This window comes from Halyomorpha halys, unplaced genomic scaffold (assembly GCF_000696795.3).
Source record: "Halyomorpha halys isolate HHAL.00 unplaced genomic scaffold, Hhal_1.1 Scaffold425.1, whole genome shotgun sequence".
Lineage (NCBI taxonomy): Eukaryota > Metazoa > Arthropoda > Insecta > Hemiptera > Pentatomidae > Halyomorpha > Halyomorpha halys.
The window spans coordinates 729,662-747,233 of NW_027114575.1; the positions used below are offsets into that span (position 1 = coordinate 729,662).

The 17,572-nt window shown below is 30.1% G+C and overlaps 1 protein-coding gene across 9 annotated transcripts in view; it reads right to left on the minus strand.

Annotated features, from left to right (window-relative positions):
- LOC106682577 (chromosome-associated kinesin KIF4) overlaps positions 1-17,572 on the minus strand; it is a 34,929-nt gene that overhangs the window by 3,168 nt on the left and 14,189 nt on the right. For 5 of the 9 annotated variants that reach the window (XM_014423509.2, XM_014423508.2, XM_014423501.2 and 2 more), the window contains exons 11-18: positions 15,820-15,964; positions 14,239-14,460; positions 13,243-13,425; positions 10,260-10,398; positions 10,042-10,181; positions 6,542-6,655; positions 2,193-2,333; positions 980-1,129 (exon numbers count right to left, since the gene is read on the minus strand). In XM_014423509.2, the coding sequence (XP_014278995.1) occupies positions 980-1,129; positions 2,193-2,333; positions 6,542-6,655; positions 10,042-10,181; positions 10,260-10,398; positions 13,243-13,425; positions 14,239-14,460; positions 15,820-15,964 (1,234 nt within the window). Of the gene's footprint in view, positions 1-979; positions 1,130-2,192; positions 2,334-4,529; positions 4,648-6,541; positions 6,656-10,041; positions 10,182-10,259; positions 10,399-13,242; positions 13,426-14,238; positions 14,461-15,819; positions 15,965-17,572 lie in introns of those variants that run through there. The other 4 variants (XM_014423506.2, XM_014423507.2, XM_067051741.1 and 1 more) reach the window with 4 other exon arrangements.

Below are 17,572 nucleotides of genomic sequence, written 5' to 3' on the forward strand. Positions count from 1 at the left end.
GACAATCGATGTTTACATGCAACATCAAGACAGGTTTTGGTTTTTGACAAGCATTCGTTGTTTGGGCGCGATTGGGAAATTATGTTTCCAGGATGAGGTCCTCATAAATTTCTGTCCAGTAAAGGTGGACATCTTGAAAAAATAGGACAACCAAGAGTCACCTAAGAAGAAAAAGGGACTCTTTGTTTGGATCGCCTAACAACACACTTCGATGGATGAGAAATAACTAAAAAACTGTAAGAGGACCAATACTTTGTTTTGTTAGTGTTTGTTTACTGAAAGATTGTCAGCAGTCAGTGTTAGTTAATTGAGGAAATCATCAAAAGAAGAGTCACAGATAATTATTTATTCTGTTACTGTGGCCATGAGTCAACCCTGTAGGTTCTGGAGTCCTCAGGGATCTATCCAAAATCTTAAAGTGGGTACTCTTAATTGGGGAAAAATCTGACGGTCAAGGGGAAAAATTCTGACCTCCATGCATTTTTTATGAATTATGTTTATTTTTCATAATAAAATATAGAAATAAATTTTTTTCACAATATATTAAAATTAAAATGTTAATTTTAAAGATTAAAGAAAGTTAATTAAAGATTCAATTAAAATCTAAATGTTATTGGTCAGATGTGACGGCATAGAAATAGCTAATCTTCCAGGATTTATTGTTTTAAGTAACTTGTTTTAATTATACCAAATTATTATATATATATAATAAGGATTTTAAATGTATTTAAGTTTCAGGTTAATATATTTTTCTTGTTACAGTGTTTTATTTATTTCTAAAACATATGATATTGAAATAGTTAAGATAGATTTATTAATGAATGTTAAATATTGCAGAATGTTTTAGTTCTGAACATGGGGGAAATAGTTTTTCTGCTTAATGATTTAATAAACATTAATTCAAATATTTTGACTACTGATGTAATTTATACTACCATTACCAATCAATATAAAGTACTGAAAGTTTTCTAGGGCAAACCTTTAAAGCCTGCAGTCTTTTATGGATAGGAGTATCCTCTCTCCAGTCAGGATCCTTACTTGGGTCGTAGATAACAGATCCATATGAACCAGAAGGTGTATTATCATCAACTTTAAAAGTTTCATTCAAATTTCCAGAATTCTTTTTTTCCTGAAGAAAGAAAATAGTTTTCAAGATAAAAAAAAAAAAGCCAAAGAAATAAATGCAACTAAACGTTGAAATAAATGCAACTAAACGTTAAAATAAACCATGTTCTTTTGTTTAAAATACTTCTATGCACAAAACAATTAAACTTTATATTGATAATCAGTGATTATGCAGACATTAGTATGATTAAAAAAAAAAAAAAAAAGGAAACATGCTAAAATGTATCAACTTAAGCAAAAGTAATTCATTTGTAATCATTAAAAAAATTTGATAATTTTATTTTATTGAAAAATAGTTTTAATTATATATATTGTATTATGGGATACAATATATATATTTGGAAATATTAAAAAAATATTTAAAGTAAATGGAGTAAAAATTATTTTTAATTAAAAGGAATTTTATATAGTTTTAACTTAATTCTCATATCCTAAGTATAGCTTAGGTTCAAATGAAAAGCTTTATTATTAAAGAGATAGCCTCCTGCATTCAGGATACGTCCTCCTGCACCAAAAACACAAGTGTATAAGTAGTACAATAGTAACTACTATTATGATGGGAAGTTAAATAAAGTTTGAATATAATATTTGAATTTGCTCAACATGGCTGCGATTCAACGGACTTTTGAATGGTGCCTTTGGACGATATCTTTTGTGATTGCATATTTTACTGACGAAAATTAGTTAGCTTGTTTTTTGGTTTAATACAACAAATAAATAATACTAAAATGATACATAACATAAAACATACTGAAAATTGTTTATATATAAAAAATAGCTATTAACTCATAAAAGAGGATATATATTATAATAAATCCTCTATAATTATATTATATATATAATATAAACAGTAACAAATCCATTCCTCTCCCCTTCCCCCAATCCTCTTAAGTTCCAGAGGTTATTATTTTAATATAAGGTTATCGGATTTTTACAGTACGTGGTACATTTAAAGGAATTTATATGGAGGGAGAATTTTTGGAAATTAGAAACTAATTTATCTAAAAATTTATTAACCTAAACCACTTCCTATCACAAAAGTATATTAGAATGAAATTCTAAATCACCTCTTGATTATTATTGAGAAGTCTACTACTTTCTTCTTCTATTTTATTAGTACTTTTTTCTAATGTTTCTGGTTTTTTCAAATCAAATTTGAATGTTTCTACTTCTTCTGTTTTAGCAGTAAGTTCAATGATATCATTAACCTTCAAACAAACACAACATGAAATAAACCAAATCAACATTTAAAAGAAAGTTATAATTAGTTTACTTATTAATTAACTCTTAAATAATTTCAATTTATCATTCATATAATTGGGGAATAATTATAGAAAATAAAAATACAATCAAATGATAAGAGCATTACAGAAATAACTACCAAACATTGGTGATAAAATGTAAAAATATGAACTAGGTATAAAAAAGGAATAATAAGAAAATTGATAAATAATAACAGCTAAAGTGATAAATAGTAAATAATAAAAGTAATAACAGATAGAGTAATGTAAGGTGTATATAGAAGCAATGAAAAATCACTTGGGAATTTGTCAATATTCAAAAGTAAATAATATGTTTCATCATTGTATCTTTATTTGCATTATATTCTGATATCTTTTATTAACTCTATTTCTCTATTAGTACATCATTTATTATCACTTTATCAGTTACTACTGTTTTTTTTGTTTTAACTTTCTAATTATTTGTATTGTTCTAAATGTTCTCCATATTAACGTGTCCTAGTAATACCATATTCCATCCTTAATACTCCTACGGTAGTTTCAAGTTCTTTTTTGTAGTCCTGATTATGGCCTATGATGTGGATTCAAACATTGGCCTTCAAAAGTTTTTTAACTTTTCTTGATCATATCCTTCTTGAAAATAAAATATCACCTCCATATTTAATAGCACAATAAAATATTGGCTCTGTCTTGTATTGATAAGTTTTATTTTTGTTCATTGTTACTAAAAATATGGCTTAACTTTTAAAAAGATCTAAACAACTTTTGTTGGACCATTTAATAATTGTTTTTAAATTAGTTTTTTATTGAATACAATCTGTCACAATTAAAGGCAATTATTAGTATTAGCATTCTGAGTATTCATTTGTAATATATATATAGATAAAAGAACAAACAAAAAATGTAAATGATAACATTAGTTTTATTATATACAGATAATTGATTGTATGTGAATCTGAGGATATGGTCAGGGCTGCAGTCAAGAAAAAAGAAATTTATTGATTGCCAACATTTTGATCCACAATGTAGGTTTTCATCAGGACTGTTGTGATGGAAAGGGATTTAAACAATGGAAACATGGTTTACATCTCAACCCACCACAAAAGCCCTGATAACTTCAATGTAATTCATTGATCATCATTACATTGAGAATCGAAACATTGGCAATCAATAAATAGTTAAAACTATTTTTTTTCTTCTTGACCGCAGCCCTGACAATCTCCTTCAGATAACAATAGCTGCTATAATAATAAAATCCCTAAGTGAAGATATTATCAAGTATTCAATAATTAGCAATAAGGTAAGGAGATCATCTAGATCATAGGATTGAAACTAAGGAATTAAAAGTAGAAAAGAGGTTATGGTGACAAAACTTTCAATAGATGATTAGAAAAAAAGTTAATCGAAATAATAATAGTGAACAAAAGTAATTTTTAATTCATTATTTGAAACATATAAATAATAAAATTGAAACATATTTGAAAAATTAAAACTTTAAAAACTTAAAAATTAAAACATAAACATATATATCATTAATTGAAACATATAAAACATTTGAAAGGAATATGGTCCGGGTGCGGTAAAAAAAACTCAAATAGTAGAATTATACTATTTTAATGAGCCAACGTTTCGCCCCACGTTGCAGGGCTTCGTCAGGGCTTTTCATCTTTACACACGGTCGATCAATAATCTTCCAGTATGTCACAAAACACACGGGGCCCTTCATCTTTACACACGGTCGATCAATAATCTTCCAATATAAAACATTTGTTTGCATGTATTGAAGGAAGTAATAGAATGAATAAAAGAAACCTAAACTTATATTTATTTGCTGGAGACCATTTAATAATTGTTTTTAAATTAGTTTTTTATTGAATACAATCTGTCACAATTAAAGTATTAGCATTCTGAGTATTCATTTGTAATATATATAGTTAAATCAATTTGGCCTAAAATATATGTATGTCAATATCCATGCCTAAACATGAAAGCTTAATTTTTTCAATTTGGATACACAAAAAAAACCTAAAATTAGTTCAAAAAGAAAAGAACAATTCATACTTGAACTGAATCAAATTTATTTGCAAAGAATAATTAAGTTGACAATGGTGATTAATTAAATGGCAATGACAACTTTAATCTAAAAAAGAAATCTAAAATAAATATTTTAATCAACATTTTTATTTATTAAATCTAAATAATAACTGGGTTTCATTTCAGAGAAGTTATATTCAGATATATAATTTTTCACCATTGACCTAAGTGTAGATTCCTGATGAGTCTGTGAAAATGAAAAATTTGTTATTTGCCCATACTGTAATTTTTGAAAATATAGCTAAAAATATATTTAAACAAAATTTTAATATGATGTTCCTCATAAACAGATTTATTAGTTAACATCAATTTTCTATGAATCTAATAACATGAAATAGATCTCTAAGAAAACAGAAATCACAAAAATATTTCATTCTTTAAAAAGAAACAACTGAATACAGAATTTTGAATCAATTTCAGAATATCTTAATCTTGATACAAATATGAGTAATTATTGAAATAATGAAACAACAGTGACAAATAGCAGTATAAATAAGTATACTGCACATTTTATATTAGCACTGATATGAAGTTTACCGGTCTAATTTTCAAGTGCCCCTAGATTAATAAGAGCCTGGTAACATAAGTCAAGGACCTGTTAGGGGTTTGTTTAACTCTTAATCTAGTAAGCGGGAGGTGACAGCTAAAATCAACAGATCGCAGATAAAGTTTTAAAATAAGCAGATCTCAGAAACAAGGATACCTCGAATTAAAGGAATAATACAGTAGCTCTGTTTCTTTTATCCAAAGGTTGATACACACATATACATCACCCAACTTGTTAAGATCGCAACCACACTGTCTCTTGATTAATTGAAATCCGAATATTTTCTATCTAAACCAATAATAATCTAAAAAAAAATCAAGATGAAGCACTGTTTTAATATTACTAACCCTCCTGCTGAATATAAATAAAAAATCATCAATTGTTTGTCTCTATAAGTTTTTTATCAATGATATACATTCCAATGTTTTAATTTAATGTTTGTGTATAAATTTAGTTTTTTGTCTCCTGAAACATTTTTTGGACATGAGGCTTTTTTGAAATTCTCAATTTAAATATGTCCAAACATGAAAATAAGCAGATAGACTCTCCATCTTCTTTTTGGTCTCCACCATTTGTTTGTGTTGTTACTCATAGCTCGTTGCTATTACTTTTTGCACTGTTTTGCTAAATAATTGTTTTGTGCTTTGTATTAGTGATAATATCTTCTGAAAGTGGTAGTGAGTGTGATGTTGACCTTGCAAATGAATTTAAATATATAGGATAAAAAATCTTTAAGGCTCTGATATTTTAAAACCAAATAACTAACAACAGTGTATATTGCAAGAGATAGTTCATTGCCACTTGGGAGTGTGAATGCATTTAAGATTGAAATTAGGGCCATCCGTAACTCAGATGGTTAGGCGCAGTCTTACCGATCTGAGATTTGATCTCGAATCCGGCCTGTGGTGTTAACTTTTTTCATTCAGTGGCAGTCCCACATAATGAAAAACTTGACCCCCAACCATGATTAGGCATTATAGGGCTCCAATGGGAATCTTGGGCGAAAAAAAAAAAAAGATTGAAATTAAATTTGTATAGAATAAATATGACTGCTTGAAGCAGAGTTGCTACATCAGCACAAAATGTTGTAAAAGAAGAGTTTTTCTGAGAATTCTCATAGTCCTGAGTATAGTATCACATGCACTTCTCATTATATCAGCACTAATCTCCATTAGTGGTAACTAGAAACAATAAGATTGTTTAATGTATCACATTGTGTTATTTGTTTCAAATACAATTGTTTAATACAGGGTTTATGTAAATAGTTTACCATCATTTAATTTTAATAATTTATTATCGCAGAAATTTCCACTATTAAAATTGGTCTTACATAAAACATCTAATAAACAAATCAAAGTTTAGCAACTCGATTTTAATGACTGGGCTGAAGCTGTGAGCAAATAAGTTTCTGCCCCTCTTCCCTAACCCAATATTTATTCAGACATATTATGAACCATTAAAAAACTAATAACATCTTCAGCAAATTACAAGAGACTTACAATCAATTGTTAAACACCTAATATACTACAATTACCTTTTCTTCACACTTCCTTTCTAATCTTTCTATTGTTTCAGTATGATATAGTTCAAAATTTGATAATCTTATCTTACTCTCATCCAATTGCTGCTCTATTTCTGCCTGTTGGTCCTAAGTTCAACAAATAATATAATATTATTGTCCGACAATTACTAATATATTAATCTTGATCATGAATTTAAATAAAAAGAACTGATAAATATTAAAAGTCTGGATTATTTCTTTAACTATCCAACAAGTAGAACAATGGGTTTTATGATGGACAAAGCCGAAAGGAATCCTGCCATGCCACATTGATTCTCTAAACAAAAAACTAATGAGCCTTATCAGGTTGGGAATCATGGTGTGATTCTTGCTTTAATGCAGGCTGTTGGAGCACTCTATTTTATGTTTTACAATGGAGAATCAGGTACCTCTGGGTATCCCTACTTGGGCTTTTATGGACTATTGCAAGACTTATTTTTTATAAACCAGACTTTTGGGAAAGTCCTAGAACAGATAAACTTAATAGTACAAGAGCCGAAGAGGAGAAAAAAGGCAGTTATCTCACCCCAATTTTTGATTACTTTAATGGAAACTATGTATAATTAATAGTCAAAACTGATGAGTCTGCTAAGTATAGGTAGGGGAAATAAAAAATGGCTGCTGTTTCAAAGCGATAAAAAAAACTAATTTTTCATTCAGAGCTCTATATCTTAAAAAGTAAGAACAACACAAGAAACCTAAGACAACGTTATTTAAAGAAGAGTAAATTTGCTAAAATATGAGCCCTAATAGAGTTATTTATGTTAAATAGTTTTCGAGCTATAGCTTTTTAAAAAGCAACATTTCATAAAAATTTACTGAAAGATTTGTAGTAAGTGAATTTATCTTGAGAAATCTATATCTCAAAAACCATTCGACATACAGATGTCTATTAGTACTCAAATTAAAGCGTGTTTAATGAGCTATAAAGTAGTTTCTGACACTTATCTTTGTAGGAGTAGTAGTTTTCACGATATTTTCTAAAATAAATTGATATATAGTTATTCCGACAAATTTTTATTTGAATTATGATTATGAAAAATTATTGTTTTTTTAAGGTTTTTAAACAGCCACCATTTTTTATTCCCCCTACCTATACTTGGCAGACTCATCAATTTTGACTAGTAATTATACCTAGTTTTCATTAAAGTAATCAAAAATTGGGGTGAAATAACTGTCTTTTTTTCCTCCCAGCTCTTGTACTATTAGGGCATTGAAAAAAAATGATAGTTTATACTTTTAAACAAAGCAATTTTAATATTTTATTAGATTATCAAAATGAAAATTCTTGAATGGAAATAAGATTATAGAGATAAAATGGCTTCATAGAATAGTTAAATGCAGGATCTAATAATTATACTTTTTTATCCAGCAATAAGGTAGGCCCAAATACCCACCTAAATTGATGAAAGTGGTCCAGCACATTGACATAAGCCCTGATAATGTAAAGAAGGTAACAAAACATCGGTACTTGGAAAAAGTAAAAGATAAGAATAAATTTATTCTATTTATAACAATATTTGATTAATATTTATAACAAGAAGTAGTAATAAAAGGAGTTATGAAAGAGCCACGACAAATTAGGAACAATCTTACCCCAAAATTACTGAGCTATGAATTTAAGTACCTGCAGTTAAATTAATACTGTTTGAAAATTGATCCAAAAAAAAAAATTAAACTCATCCCACAGCAGCCTAAAAAAGGAAAGCACTAGTATATATACCTGGTTTTGACCTCATTCTAAGGTGACAGTGTAGTTAGTTCTGTGCTCTAATCATTATTCACTAATGGCAGATAATCATTTTACAATGGAAGAATCAAATCACGATTTTCATTTGACAAGCTAAAAAAATTTCCATCCAGAAAAAAATTTGAGAATCGAGTCAGGATTCATACATCATAGAAAGCCAGCACTCTAACAAATAAACTCAAGGACAAAAATAGCATATCACTTCATTTTTCATATCCTATGACAGATAACAGGCAACAGTCTCCCCTCCCCTCTCCCCCCCATGTTTTTCCAAAGAAATTTATAATAAAGACCATTTTATGGTAAAATGAACCACATTAGATTGGAAATTAAGAAATAGAAAAAAAAAACAAGGAAATGTTAAAAGAAATTTTAATATAAATTCACAAAGATAGAATTGATTTTTTAAAAAATGTTTACCTGTAGTGTCAAAACAGGTTCATCAGTATCTAGTGGCAACATCACCTTTGGCTTCTTTAACACCTTCCAGTTGTCTTGGTATTGACTGAATGACACGGGCAATGTCCTCTTAAGGAATGCTATCCCATTATTCTAATATTGCTTTTTCAAGTCCAGAAACCGTTGTTAAGGAATGATTCTGAGCTCTGATGTGCCTCTTTGGCATATCCTACATATGCTCTATTGACATTTTTTTTGGAGATAAAGAAAATTTTCCTTAATAAATGGTGCAAACCATGTTTCATATTGCTCTTTGCAGTCAGTGAACCCCTACTTATCATGTGCATCTCTATGTTGGCTTTAAAATTTATACCAGCCCACACCATTACAGAACCTCCTCCAAACGCTATACTCAAAGAAATGGTGAGGGCACCAAATGCTCTCCAGGGCATCTTAGCATCCTCATCTGACCATCAGGAGAATATAAAGCAATCCTTGACTCGTCACTGAACTAAACTGCTTCCACTCATGAAAACTTAAATCTGGCCACTTGATGCTGTCTGGTGATAAGTGGACCAGTGGCAAGACCTCTGGATATCATATTCACTTTACATAGGTGTCTCCTTATTGTTCTGCTAGAAATCACCACGTTTCTAGTCAAATGAAATTCATTTCGAATTTGAACTGAATCATGATGGAATAAGCTGCTAACCAACGATTGGTTTATTCTTAAGCATAAGTCCACTTGCCTTTTGGCTAAGCCGTTATACAATAGTGTCAGTGCTCTGATTGCAATTTCTTCTGACCTAATCATATTATAATTTTAGAAAACTCAATAAAAATTTGAACAGAAAAATGAAAAATTATTATTTAGATGGGAAGACAGAGTCAGAATAAATACCAAGCAATACTACCGAAATAATTTCTTCTTTCAACTTACAGAGATCACCAGAGGATTATGTAGAGATAATCCTAACTTCAACAACAATAGTAACAAATACCAGTGCTGGTTTGAGCGATTTGATTCAATTCCAATAAAGAAATAAACCAACAAATCTAAAATGCAAAGCGATGCACTAATTTTGTCCAGGAGATTAAGACTAACTTGCATTTTTTTAGACATCAATAATTAATTAAACCATTTATTTCCAAAAACCACCCAAAATTTATTTAAACTGACGATATAAATATTTATCTATCTAACGGTAATAAACAATACAAATTAATAATTATTTAATCTAATAATAACTAACTTATATTTAGAGATTAATAGCAATAGCTAATAGCTTATTTAATGTTAAATATCTAATATTTTGAAAATTACCATGACTTCATTAAGCAGTAAAGATTTGTTTACACTTTCAATTATTTTTTCAGAAGTAATATTGAATAGATGAGACAGGGCACATTTGGCATCAGACATTGATTGAATGACATCCCAGTAACTTCTTGTTTGATCATCTGCTGATATCATAAGCAATTAATCCTATACGTTTCACTAATAATAAGAAAAATTACTAGTTAAAGTTATAATTGAACAACCTTGGTGAATATCAATTAGTTTCTGTTGCAAATCTGATATTTCAACTGTTCTCAGTTCTAACTCATGTTCTACTTGTTTACCATCTGTTTTTAATTTTATTTTTTCTTCATCCGAAATACTTTTATCAGCAAGAGATGCCTAAAAATACAGTAATAAACAAAAAATGAAAAAGTGAAATTTTTATATAAATTAACAAAACTATAGTATTAATGAAAATTAATGTAGTAAAAATTTAATTAATATTTACAGCTACATCACATTATGGTATCTTTTACTTTTTCAGATAATATATATTTCCTTAACTAATTATAATTTCCAGTTTTAAGTAAATTTTAATTTATTTATAAATCTTCCTATTTTTAACTTTTCAAAATAAATATAATGATAACTGGAGAGAACTGGTGTGATATGGACTATCCAGCTCATATTGATAGAAAACTTGAAACTGAGAGAGATCATTTATGATCTCTTAATTGATTTATGATTATTGAATGGAGAGATCATTTAGAGGCTTAATATGAAGCCCTAAGAAGAAGATATATAGTCACCATACCCTTTGTGAAGTAATGTTTGATGGCAATTCTATAGAATGGTAACCTCAAGAACAGGGAGGTTTTTTAGTGAGGAAGAATCACACTGTTGTTGACTTCCACTTTGTCTTGAAAATGAATATCTGGAGTGTTACAACCCATGACAGGTTCAGGGGTTTGGTACTTTTGTAAGTAAGTACTAATTCTTGAACAGGAGTTATACAAGGTGATTTGTTCAAGATTACACTCAACTACCAGATTTTGCCCCGATTAAAAGTACCCTCTTTATGAGGTTGAGTGGACCCTAGACGGCTCTCCAAACCCACTATAGACAGTATATATATTTGGCTACAGTAACAGAATAAATAAAAACCTGTCATAATAATAATATTTTTAATAGAGGCAAGTCACATAGAAAATTGCCCTTCCTTTAAAGATAACTTTGCTGATACTGCCCACTCTGGAGGCTGGGAGTGACTGCTAATCATTACTGCTTTGTCTTCGAAAGGGCTCATTCTAGCAGCCAATTTTAATGCCCTAATTTAAAATATTCTAAATCACTGTGTTAGCCTTAAATTTAATTGTTTTTATTTGTATCTTATGGGAAGAAATATTCACAGTTCCAGAATTATAATCTTATTTAATTAACACTTCATTTTCCCTGGTATTGTAAGTTCAATAATAGGAATCAATACTGTCTGTATACAAACTTATTGATTTAAGGAATAATATATTTTTTTAATGAAGAAATAAAATATATTATCATGGTCAATAAACTTAATATAACTTACAACATTAATGACTATTACTAGTATAACCATTTCATTAATAAATATCATATATTTGTAATGAAATCACAACAGATAATGTTTTATATATTGTAATATGCTCTTTTTTAGTAAATAGTATATTTTTGATGTATAAAGGGTTTTGATATGTTTTATTTTAGGTATAATTTTAATATTGTTATTTGTTATTTTAAATTAAAAAGCAAGCTAACCAGTTTTCTTTGTCTAAAAGAAATACGTTGTATTCCAAACAAAGCCAAGATGGCGGTACGTATTCTTCAGTCAAGTCCGTTGAATCAAGGCCATGTGAGCAGATTCAAATATCATAAAAACTATTTTAACTCTTCCCATCATAATTGAAAATACAGTAAATTAAAGGAAAAATAGAAATCAAGAAATAGTGCAAATGAATAATATTCAGAAAATAAATCATTTGGAAAAATCCCTAACTGTTGTGGGACAATCGATGTTTACATGTAACCTCAAGGCAGGTTTTCGTTTTGGAAGAGGTCATTGTTTGTGTGGACACAGAAGAGAAAGGATGTCTTCAGGATGAGGAGGTCCTCATAAATTTCTGTCAAGAAGGAAGCCATTTAGGACAGAAGGACAGAACAATAAGAAAAAAGAAGACACCAAGGATAATCAAAGGAAGATCGCGAACTTGGTTAGTTTTTGCTATACATAAAAATAGATACATGTGTAAACTAGATTTTAATTTAATTAATTGTAATTATTGTAAATGCCTGTTTCTGATTGTCTAGCAACTACACGCCCTGAAATTAAGAGTCTTTTTATATAATAAAATTTATATTATCTATTCAGTATTAAAGTTCTTAATTTGAACCCAAGTTATCTCTTATATTTGAAATAAGTTTTATTTAACTATCAAAATTCTTTTTATTTTATTTTCATAATTTTTAAATTATTACAATATATATAAATAGTAAACCGTATAATTTAAAATATGAATAAGATGGTCAGGGTTACAGTCAAAAAAGTTTGACAAAACAAAGTAGTTTTCAACAATTTATTTTCCGACGTTTTCCCCCACTTTGCAGGGCTTCATCAGGGCTGTTTAAGACGATAGGTTAAACAGACATAGACCCAATGTCGATTAAAAGCCAATATCTTAATTAGTTAATATCTGTTTAACCTATCGTTTTGAACAGCCCTGCAAAGTCAGTGAAACATCGGACAATAAATAGTTCAATAATGGTTTATCATTATATGATTACTAAATTATTCCATTAAAAAAATATATATATTGATTTGTCAGTGTTTGAACTTGAGTGTTTATTTGAGAAGAAAATCTCTTTCATTTGATTCTCATATGAAATTTAAAAAGTATGAATTATGTTGTTATTTCAATTCTATAAAAGTAGATTGACTATCGAGCAGTGTCAATGATGTATGGTTCATAGATTTTGTAAAGCAGTAGTCAACTATCAGAATTCCTTTCTAGCCAGTATGGTGGGAAGTAGCAGCCAAAGTCAATAACAAAATAAGATGGCTCCTAATGGATGATAATCACAAAGATAGAACGTTTCATAGAAGTGACTTTTTTAGATCCAAAAAAATCTAAATCACATTAATAGAAAGTGGTTCTACCTTAAGCAGGAGAGAAAAAAAAAATTAATATTAAAAAAATTAAGTTTAATTAAAACCTTTATAACTGCAAGCTCTTTGGTTAACGCAGCTCTGTCTAGCATGAGATAATCTAAAGATTTTTGGGCCTGATATTCAGATTCTATTAGTTCCAATTCTTCTGTCATTCTTTCTTTGATTTTCTCAGTAGATGAACCTTTTGGTTTTTTATCACGGGAAGCTTTTTGTCTTTCCAAGGCAGCCTGTATCAATAAAAAAAACAATGTTACATTATCAGCTTAAGTAGTAAAACATTGATTTAAGTTAGGGTTAACTATAGACTACGTATATATAAGCAAAACTAGTAAACGGAACCTGGTTATATTATATTATGTATAGGGTTATAAGGATTATGAGCTGTGTACAGTCAGCTAAACAAAAAATGGTCTAGAAATGACTTGATTACTTAATAACATGACACTGGAAAATAAAAGAGATGAAAAGATTTTTTTGCAGACAATTTCCAGCTTAACATACGTAAAAACCAATTACTACATAAGTTATAATTCATTATAAACTATCGTATAATTTTTTTTTTTTCTTGAATCATAGAACACTGGTAAAGAAGTTTCGCTTCAATAAAAGAATTGAAAATACATTGAGTTATCCATTATAGTAATAAATACATAAACTAAAAACTACCATGTTCACTAAATGGTACCACAAAGTGGAACTACTCCATGATACAGAGGGGTGGCAAAACCCTACTCACCTTCAGAGCAAAAGTGAAGCCAAAAAGGCCACGCCCATGAAAGGAAGGTTTACGTGGAGCTTAAAAGGAATGTCTGCCATTGTAATAGCCTTGTACTCTTAACTTACTTCTCTACCACGCCCCTGGAATGCACAAGCTTACCTTTTTTGGCTTCACTTTTTCTGCCAGCCTACCCTCTCCATTATAATCCTTCCTCCAAGCCACTATACAATAATAATAAATGTAACATTTATCCTACCATAACAATAATTAATTTAACATAATAAATATTAAAACTTATAGTTATGACATTAAAAATTCTAACCATAACACGTTTATTAGCTGCTGCAGCAGCTTCTAGTTTCCTCCGTAGAACATTTTGCTGTTTTACATGCATTTGTTCCATTCTCTTTAGCTCATTTTGTTTTTTCATATTCTGATTTTTCAACTGACATACCTCCCGATCTTTTTGAGTTTTGAATGTTTTAAATTTATCATTTTCACTTTTCAATTGCTGTATAAGTTTTACCTTTAAGTGTTTCATTTCCTAGAAAAAGTTAAATGATGAAAGTTAAATTTATTAACTAAAAAATGAAATATTAAAGATAAACTAAATGTGAAAATATGTTAGTTTTAAGATCAAATTAAAATGAAACTAATTTAGAACTAATTATTCTGAGTTTAAAAAAAATGTGAACAGTTCTGCTTTATTTAATGGAATAGTAGAAGACTAACCATCACTATGTCATAAGTTTTAGCAAAGTATCTTATTTTGAAAATCACCTACTTCAAATGCTTGTATCATTAGAAAGTTATCAAAATGCAAACTTTTGTAACAAGATATTCTCAACACATGAAGAAATTCAATTTCAAACTTTTTTTATTTATCTTCCTAGTCATTTTTAACATAAAGAAGGGGGCAGGGGGTTATCCACAGGGTACCACCATGGTAGAATATAATTATATATAAATTAACCATCATTTAACCATAGTGGAGGCTCAAGTTTTCATTTCATGGGAACGACACAGGTATAAAGGCAACCCCCCAGGTTGATTCGAACCGGTGCTGATGCAGTTCTAAGGTTACAATGACCTATGCCTTGACTCCATCAGCTACAAACAGCCCACTCTATTCCAAACATTTTCCATCACTCGAGTGTCAAAATATGAAATAATTTGAGTTCTCACAAAGTGTGTCATGTTTTCTACAGACACTAATCATCATTCCCAATATTATTACACATACTTACAGTTATAGAATTATTGAACAATTGTTAAAAGGAAAAAAATATAAATAAATATGAAATAGATTTAATAAAAAATTACTTGAAAAGGAATTCAAGATCAAATATAAAAATAACATTGTAAACATTGCTAATCTAATTAAAAGAAAATATAGCCTGATAACAGCTAAAATGGATCCATACCTAAAAAATTCAGAAGAGAAAGGATTAATGAACTAATTGATATGAACAAGATCTTCCTCAAATCTACAGAAGCAAAAACTATACTCCTTTTCGAACATATTGAAGAAATAATATCTAGGACATTACCAAAGATGATTAAAGGGCCGTCTGTGGCTTAGTGGTTAGGTGCTGTCTTACCAATCTGAGATCTGCTGGTCTTCGAATCTGCCCTGGGGCCTTGAATTTTTTCATTGTGTGGCAGTCCCACAAAATGAAAAACTTGACCTCCAACCATGGTTTTAGGCAGTATAGGACTCCAATGGGAGTCTTGGTAAAAAGAAAAAAAAAAGTTGATTAAGAAATTCGTAATGAAAGGAGAGAAAAAATGGATAGAGGAAAAGATAACAAAATATGGAAAATATTTATAATAAAAAAAAAAACACAAATATAAATATAAATACATTATAAAATAAAATAAGGAAAAATGATAATAATCGTACCACTATTTCTTGTCTCAGTTTATTGATCTTTTCTTCAGATTTTTCTTTTAGTTTAATTATTCTTTCTTGTTCAACAACTTTTTTCATTAATGTTGCCACTTTGGCTTCTAGCTCCTGGAGACGTTTTCTTCTACTTTCAGCAACCCTGAAATTGAAGGTCTACATTATATGGTATAAAGACATGAAGACTTAAAAGACAAAATGGAAACAAAATAAGAAAATTGTTTATTTCAACATTTTAAAATTTAAATATTTAATATTAGTCAGCAGTAATAACAGGATCACCCTGGAAACAAGCCAGCATCTTATGAAGGCTAACAGATGCTATTTTGGACTCAGGAAGCACTTGAGGAGTCGAGCTGTCACTCACCGCACCAAATGCCAGCTCTACAAGGCACTAATCCGGCCAGTCCTCACTTACGGATCGGAAGCCTGGACCCTGACAAGTGCTGAAGAAAAGGAAATCTTGATCTTCGAAAGAAAAATTCTGCACCGAATATTTGGCTGAGTCAAGGCTGGCAAGAATTGGAGGAGGCAAACCAACAGGGAGGTCTACGAGCTGTTCGGTGAGGGAGATGTAATGCGGCACATAAGGCTGGGGAGACTGCGCTGGGCTGGCCATGTCGTCAGGATGTCAGCGGTTGATATCCCGAGGAGGTTACTGGACAGTAGGCTGCATCGGACCAGAGGAAGAGGCAGGCCAAGGCTAAGATAGGAGGATGCCGTCATCAGGGATTCCAGAGAACTTCTGAGAATACAACTGGAGAGAGGCCACACAAGACCGAGCTACATGGCGAAGGCTCATTGAGGAGGCCAAGGTCCAAACTGGGCTGTAGCACCACGGATAGATAGACTGTCTATATAGGGAGCAAGCTTAGCTTAGCTAAGCTTAGTAGCAGTAAAGTACAGTTTTCTATTCAGGTAATTAAGACCTTTCAGTCAGTCATAAGCAATACCGATCCAACCCTGATAAATAAATAACCTAATTGCAAGTTGCCATTTGATAACTAGAGTCCTTGTGCTGGATTCCAGCCCAAGTCGGACTCCATTCCATACATGAAATATGGAAGGATCTAAGATCAAGAGTGTTCCAAAGAGCCTAGTATCAGTAATAAAGTCATACATTTTAGATGAAAAATTAATTTGAATGAAAACATAAATTAGTCTTTTTGAGCGATTACTCCCTGACATGCCATACATAAGACTGTTATGTTTAACAGTTAGCAGTGAACTAAGCTAAAGATAAGAAGTAGGTCTGGTTAAGGTGGGGGCAGGATGCAAGCCTTATCTACATAGTAGTGGCATTAGCAATGATAACAATATTTGGCATTGCTTCTCTTTTCTAATATTTATATCTTTGCTGGAATTAAGAAATGAAATCACAGAATCAGAACTTTACCTTCCACTTGATCATAAAAAGAGAAAGAAAAACTTAACATAGAGAAGCCACATGGAGATGTTTATCCTGTCAAAGCTAGAGCTAAATGCTAATGATATAGTTACCTATTGTAAACTCAGTAAAGTTGCAGCATGCAGTGAATGATTGAGATAAAGAGCTACAGAGCAAGGTTATGCAGAATATCACTGCCAAAAGCAAGATCCTGTACAGAAAAGATCGGATAGGAGCTCCTTTAAAAGTGATTTAAGTCGTATTAGACTTAAATTGAGTCCTATTAGACAAAAATGTGAATATATCTGGTCAAATTCATTGAAGAAGCATTTCTTATTTCATTTAGTAGAGTCTTTTTGTTTT